The sequence below is a fragment of the Myodes glareolus genome, chromosome X, assembly GCF_982192425.1.
Source record: "Myodes glareolus chromosome X, mMyoGla1.1, whole genome shotgun sequence".
Classification (NCBI taxonomy): domain Eukaryota; kingdom Metazoa; phylum Chordata; class Mammalia; order Rodentia; family Cricetidae; genus Myodes; species Myodes glareolus.
Window position 1 is genome coordinate 127,895,368 of NC_142053.1, and position 7,540 is coordinate 127,902,907.

The window sequence follows — 7,540 nt, forward strand, 5'->3', positions numbered from 1 at the left end:
TTACCAAGGGATGCTAAACAGGAGTGCCACAGAATGTTTCAGCCTACAACAAAAAGATAGAGCTATTACAGGACTTGGTGAAAGATGAAATTTATGGGAAACTGAAATGATCTCTGCTCTGCTACATCTGCTCACATTATGCTGTTTCCCCACATTTATGTTTTGTGGGGAGCATGCCTATGTCATCTTCTTGTAATGCAGTATTTCTGAAGCCTGGAAACCTAGCCAGAATTGACTGGGTAATGCAATTTGTGAGCATTCTTCTGTACATCATAGATTTAGTAGCATCCCTGCGTTCTTTTTACTAGATACCAGTGAATATGCCCGATCTCAATTTTGACAAGAAGGTGCACATGTCTTAAGGACAGGGCTGAGAGGAACACATTCTGATTGGGAACTTTTTAAATCATTTATTGATACTGATGGCAAATATCCAATAAAAGTTCATGCAGAATAATTCCTGTTTTCACTTTTCTGTATTTTAGGAAAAAGTAATAATGTAATATGCACATTAAAATGACAATTTTTGTCCATAGAGATGTTTTAAGTTGCTAAGAAGACATGCTTCTCATGAAAAACCCACATGACTGTTCACAGCCTCTTGCAACTCAAACTCTGGGGGATTCAAAGCCTTATTCTAGACTCCACAAGCTCCCACACATATTTGGTGCACATAAACTCATGCATACTTATGTGCATACGTGTTAAATAAATAAATAAATTAAGAAATAAATATTCTTTAAAATTTAGAAATGTGTGTATAAAAAGTAAAAAGTAAGTCCACTGCTAAAATATAAAACAATGTCAAGGTGCAGCTCTCTGGACCCTGGTCTTGAGAGGAATATCCTGTGCCCCAGCCCCACCCATCTAGCCCCCAGACACCTGGGAACACTCTCCCAATACCCACCTCTCTGACCACCAGAGTCTTGATTCTGGTTGCCCCTGGATAGGTGAGTGTCTGGGTTCGAAGAGGTAAGTGTCTTGGTTCAAAGAGTTGAGTGTCTGGGTTCACAACTGGAGGGCCCAGCAGGTCTCTGGACTGTAGCCCCAGGAGGCACATCCTGTGCCCCACCCCCACCAAGCTAGGCCCCAGGGACTTGGAAGAAATGTCCCCACACCCACAGCCAACCCCCTCCGCATCTCAGACCACCAGAGCCTTGGTCCTGACTGCCCCTGAAGAAGTGAGTGTCTGTCTTCCCATCTTCCCTGCTCCACCCAACAAACACACCCAGTGTTTTCCACAAGGCAAAGTGCTTACAGACAGTGTGCTATACCCACAGAAATGTGTATTCGTCAGGACAAACTTATGCCCGTGGGGAGCTCCCAACACACTTAAAAGCAGCAGCCTCTGAACGTCTAGAAATGACAACTTTATTTCAACAGTTGTGGTGGCATAACTTTGCCAATTAGAAATTTTCCGCGAAATCATAGACATGGATATGACAATCATCATCAAATTTGATAAAATACACCGATGGTCGGGCGTCTACTTTGCCAATCATTTTGCCCACTCTTTTTGTGCCATCATCATTGGTATATTTAATATGTTTTCCTATCATACCATCCACAAATTTCTGGTCTACATCTTGTGGAGGAATCTCATTGAACTCTGACAGGATACGAAGGTCGCCCTCTTTATAATCATCCAGAAGCTCGTACATGTATAAGATGGGATCATTCGTATAGGTAATGTAAAAGAAGCTATTAAGAATAGGCGCTTGTGACAGAACCATCCCTCTCCATTGATCTTTTGAGCCATGCTCACCCTCAAATGTGTGCTCCACCACTTTGCCAATTATGGCATTAGCAAGGTTGGGATCAGGGACTGGGGATGGTTTTACTGTTTCAGAGAGCACTTTAAGGGACAGCACTCTTTCATCTTGGTGAAGTTCCAATGCAGAGACAGCATCTATGTCATCATACTTCAACAAATAGAGAGAGGGATTTACGGCCACACGATCCAGAACCGTTCCTCTCCAATGGGTGATGAGCCCATTTTCGTCCTTCCACTTGTGCGAGATTCTGCAGCCCACAATGTTCCTTTTGGCCAGCGAGGAAGATCTGCTCCTCCGCCTCTTCTGCACAGGCGCTTTCTTGGTCAAATTTGCAGTTTCGTTGGTGTTGTTGTTACAGGATGCATGTCCAGCAGCTGCATCTGCGGGGTCCCCTTGGCCCTCAGTGGCCCAGAAAGACCGGGTGCTGGTGCCTGGGTCCATGGCTGCATTGGAGAAAAGGGAAGAGACAGTTAGCTGAGGGGATAAAGGGTCAACTTACTCAACCTCCCCTGCCCCCCCTCCCCCCGTTAGATGCCTCCACTCCAGAAATCTGGTCCCTAACCGGCCCCCACCCCACCCCACCCCCAGAAGCATGAGGGCAATGCTGGACACCTCTCTGGGTGCCTGCTGCTGTGCTGTGCTCTCCTGGGTTCCCCGGTGTTGTTGGGAAGGGCTGGAGAGCTGCAGTGGGGCAGAGGATGTGGACCCGGATTTGGACCTCCAAAGTGCTGGAACCAGTGACTCTTAAGATCAACTGTCTTCGCCCTGTGCTTCGCTCCCCACAAGGCCTGAGCAAACCTGTTTGGAAACAGAGAGGAGAAGCATGACAAAGCTTACCCTTCACCTTACCCTTCTCCTCAGTGTCCTGAGCATTCCTCCAGGAATTTGCCTTTTCTCCCCACTAATGCCCTCATGAAATTATTAGTGAATATGAATATCCCTTCGCTTTCATTGAAAAACTTTGAAGGGGGATGTGTGCTAGCACATTACACTGCAGTTTTGACCTAGTCTCTCCCTAATTTTTACTGACTTTCACTATCTTTCATTTAGGCGGGTTTTTCTCTTGTGGTTTCCGCCCCCTCTTTTCTGCTTTAGACTATGAAAAAGTAGTCATGTTTATACCTTAAGTGCTATGTAAATTTCTTGAAACTGACATGAAGGACATGATTTCAATTCTTTCATTTCAAGGCCTCACAGCAAAATACTATTCCCTTTTCCTATTAGTGCTTTCTAAGGACATTACATTTTTTAAAATTAGTTTTTCTTTTTATTTAATACTCAATTATTTCTTCGCCGATGTGTAAAGTTTGATTTCACAGTCATCTGTAGCTTTCTCATAATCTCTGAGTTTTGGAAGAATAGTGCCACGATACCTGGTAACAAAATTTATTCATCAGAATGTATATCTTTGTTGAATATCTTAAGTTCTCAGGAGAAAAATAATCAATTTCTAATCTGTGAATTAAGACTTGGTCTCTTTAACAAATAAGGGTGTGATAATTTATTTTTTTTCTTCTTGGTTTTTTGAGATAAGGATTCTTTATTTAACACTCCTGTCTGTCTTAAAACTCGCTCTGTAGACCAGGCTGGCCTTGAACTCAATGAAATCTAGCTGCCTCCCAAGTGCTGGGATAAAGGGTGTGTACCACCACCATCTGGCCTAATGGTTTTTGTTTTATTTTTTCTCTGTTTTTGTATGCTTGTTTTTCTTCTGCTTCATCTATATTTGTTTGTTCAAGTATGGCTGTTGTAGGGTCTCTAGATATTACTGGTGTCGTGTTGATCTTTGTGTTGTTGAATCTGTTCTGACCTTGTCTACTCATCTTGTCCTCTAATTGATGTGGTTGGGACTCTCTATGACTCTGGTGATTAATCTTCTAGGTGCCAGTGGATCCAAGGCTCAGATACGTGTTGCTCATGGTACGGTCAGTGGCACTGTTTTAGTCACCCCGTTGATCGCTCCATGTTCCTGGAGGTCGCTTAGAGCTCCTAAGGTTTGCTCTGCTTATGTGGAGTTTGCTGTCTCAGGCCTACTGTTGTAGGCCTGTTTTCAGCTCAGACCTGTTTCTGTAAATATCCCTGGTCCGGATCTTCTCCTGAGGAGGTCCTTGGCTTGGCGCTGGTCCTGCAAAGGTCTCTGGCTCTGATCTTCTCCCTCGGAGATCTCAGACTTGGGTGAGGACCTGCCTCAGGCCTACTCTCTCTGTGGTACCAGACTCATGCCCAGACCCACAGGGGTTTCTGGTTCCTGACTACTCCTTCGCAGGTCCCCGAACAATGCCTGGACCCACAAAGATCCTAGCTCAGGCCTACTCCCTCAGAGGTACCAGACTCACACCCAGACTCACAGAGGTCCTGGCACAGGCCTAGTTTCTTCGAGTTCCCAGACTTTTCCCAGACCCACAGGGGTCCTGTCTCAGGTCTACTCAATCGAAGGTCCCAGATTCATGCCCAGACCCACAGTAGTCTCTGGCTCTGACCCACTCCCTGAGCAGTTGCTCCCCTGTACCTGTTCCTGTAGATTTTTTTTGGTTTCAGGTCTTCTCTGGCCCAGGTGGTTAGTAGAGTTGCGATCTTCCTGAATTTTCTGCCTCAGTTAGGATTACCTATTATGAGTAGAGGAGGTGAATAAACTAAGTGATAGAAGCTAGGAGGCAGTTTGGGGAAACTCACACATGCTTGGAATATGTTCTACCTGTTGAGTTATACACTTAGCCCATATTCCTGTGAAATTAAACCATAATGTATGGGATCTATTTTATATTGACCTTCAGAGTTTTATGCATATTATTCACTATCTTTGATAATGAAATCAAAACTTATAAAAGAAGTTATTAATTTTTCTACTGCAACATTTATTGCCAAGGAGTGGGGTCAGTATAAAATACATATATGATCAGTTTAAATGAAAAAAACCTAAATAAAAGCATCCCTAACCTTCTACTATATTTGAATTTATGATGATGGAGACAGGTTGAAGGAGAAAGACTTGGAGTAGACACATATTGATCTGAAGAGTGTTTGAGTTTTACCCAAGTTTTAGCTAAACATTAGACAAAAGTTAAAGTTAGAGTAGTGTAACTCCTGATCAGATGATCAAAAGCACAGGCACGTGACAAAGCTTTGATTGAATGGCCCACAGCACCCACCATTAAGGAGGCCTCCAAGTGGAAAGTGGAGATTCATTAAGTGTATGTCACACATAAGAGGCCTCTGAGTCCTCCACTGCTACTTTTACAGAAACTGCAATGTACTGACTATCATGACAACTTTACTAATGCCACTTCCAAACAAAGAATTTACAATTGCCTATGATAGATCTTGAAAATTGGCACAAACAATTTTGGTTTAAATCTCAACTCTTCAACTTCACTCTTTGATTTCTCAAGGCCTGAATAAAATAGTAAGCTCCCCTCATTGTAGACTCTAAAGAACCAGATGTCTGAAACGCTGCCTGAAGATGCAAAATATAATTCTAGGCCATAGAAGGATCAGCGTTCCCTGGAAAACTAAATGTTTACATGAACACTAACTAGTCAGGTTCGTTCCAAGGAAAACAGGTTCTAGAGCTCGTCTAAATTTGTGGTAGGAAACTCAGAGGCCTGAATGCATCTAAGAACTCCATAATGTGTCAGTTTTGTTGACACAATACCTGACAAGATGCTAGAAAATATATTATGTAGACTACTTTTTAGTAGGCCAATGGTATTCAAAGGCTATTGAATTAGTCAACTATACATAGGCCAAGGTCTTGTTAGGGGCACTCTTGTTTTGACCAAAGACTATGAACAAAAGCACCTTGGGAAGGAAATGACGTATTTCATCTCACATTCCTCACATCACAGTCCATAAGTGAGAAAATCAGGGTAGGAACCTAGCGGCAAGAGCTGATGCAGAAGCCATGGAGGGGTGATCTTTACTGACTTCTTCTTGGGGAATGCTGTGGTGATTTGAAAGAAAATGGCCCCCAAAGGGAATGGCACTATTAGGAGGTGTGGTCTTATTGGAGGAAGTATGTCACTGTGGGGTCTGGTTTTGAGATCTCTTTTTCTCAAGCTTCCCTCAGTGTGACTGTCAGTGGACTCTCCGGTGCCTCTGAGTCAAGATGTAGAATTCTCAGATCCAGTACCACATCTGCCTGCATGCTCCCCTTCATAATGGACTGAACCTCTGAACTGTAAGCAAATGACCACAATTAATTCTTTTTATTAATAAAAGTTGCCATGGTCATGTTATTTCTTCAGAGCAATAGTAAACCCTAACTAAGACAATTGCTCTGCCTACCTTATTATACAACTCAAGACCAACTGCCCAGGCATGGCAGCACCTGCAGTGGGTTGGGCCCTTCCACATCAATCCCCCACAGGCTTGCCTATATGTCAATGTTATGGAGGCAATTTCTTAGGTGAGCTTCCCTCTTCTCAGATAACCCTAACCTGTGTTAAGCTGACATAAAAACTAGAGAGCACAGTATGCAAAGTAATGAGAATCTGCCTTGTTTTATATTCCCCATATTAAATAGTGCATCATGCATGCTCAACAATAAGGGGTGATTTGAATATTTAGAGGTATCTTATATTGTTCCATATGTGTATGCTACACTCGAAGAAGGCAAGTAAAGACATTCTCTAAAAGAAATAGCACATCAAATGTGTCTACACAGTAGTAAGAGTTTTGGAGACAATCTCTAAAATTGATACTGACCAACTAGAAACCCTTTCTAAGGGCAGAGACCCTGAGCAAAATAAAGACTCTGATTAGAGCAGGAGCAAGTACAAGGTAGAGGATTCTTCAAATATCCCAAAGTCAGGTTCCACGCCACGTTTCTAAAATGTTTCAATCACTCTTTGCCACGGTCAATTTTGATCAGTTCTGGGATCAACTGAGAGACACACTTTGTCAGGGAACAGCCTTGACAAAAATACCTCTTGCCAGGGTAGAGGTGTGGGGATTTAGAAATATAATAAAGAATAAGATGATGTGAATGAAAGAAATAAAATGGAGAAACATAGAATAGTATCAGGATGGAATTCTAGTGAGTACTGAAATTCGTCCATGTTTAATTTCCAACTGCTTAAAACACCCCTGTCCCCAAGGGGTAGGAGAAAGGCAAAAGACTGCATTAACACGGTACAAAGAAATGGACATACCTATTGAAGTTGGCAGGCTGTGTCCTCAGTAAATCGTCCGGCTGTTGGGACAAGCTACCCTAGACCCAAACATTCTATAGGCACTCTCTGTGTGGAATCCCAAGGTAACACCATAAAGGGAACTGTTACTTAGTTGGATTCTTAGAATTTTGTCTGAGGTAGGAACAGATCTGCTTCCCTCTTCCTGGATTGCATGTTCTGGCAATATTATATATTATATAATATATAATATTATAATATATTATATATATATAATATTAGGCGCACCTGTTGACAATAGCCTTGAGAAAGCATAACTCTCTGATGTAACTCTAGGTGGGACCTTGTAGAAACACAATAACCTTGAAAGAATAGAGTCAAGTTCGACTGTCTGAACTTTTGTCCAGGTGGAAATAGGCTTACATTTTTGGGCCCCCACAACACTTCATAATATTTTGGGGAAAAATCAACTGAGCAGGGGATATTCTCCCAGGAAGTGGGTAATACATTTTGGCTGTAGTGCATGTGTAAAAAGACCTGAGAAAAAAGTTGCTGCTCCCTTTGTCTGCCTCCCTTCACTTCCTGCTAATGAGTATACCTACTCTGAGGCACTCACTGCCTCTTCTGCTACCATTC

General features: G+C 42.7%; 1 protein-coding gene across 1 annotated transcript; it reads right to left on the bottom strand.

Moving 5' to 3' along the window:
- Positions 1–1,406: 1,406 nt before the first annotated feature.
- Positions 1,407–4,386, bottom strand: LOC148117486 (spindlin-2-like). Its single transcript, XM_087902682.1, has 3 exons — positions 4,285–4,386; positions 2,388–2,573; positions 1,407–2,218 (listed from the first exon to the last, which is right to left on the bottom strand). Exon 3 carries the CDS (start codon positions 2,214–2,216, stop codon positions 1,407–1,409), a length of 810 nt encoding a protein of 269 aa, XP_087758808.1. The 5' UTR covers positions 2,217–2,218; positions 2,388–2,573; positions 4,285–4,386.
- Between the last annotated feature and the right edge of the window lie 3,154 nt (positions 4,387–7,540).

Excerpts from the sequence above, each read along its gene's own strand:
- LOC148117486 (XM_087902682.1), bottom strand. The coding sequence starts at position 2,216 with ATGGACCCAGGCACCAGCACCCGGTCTTTCTGGGCCACTGAGGGCCAA.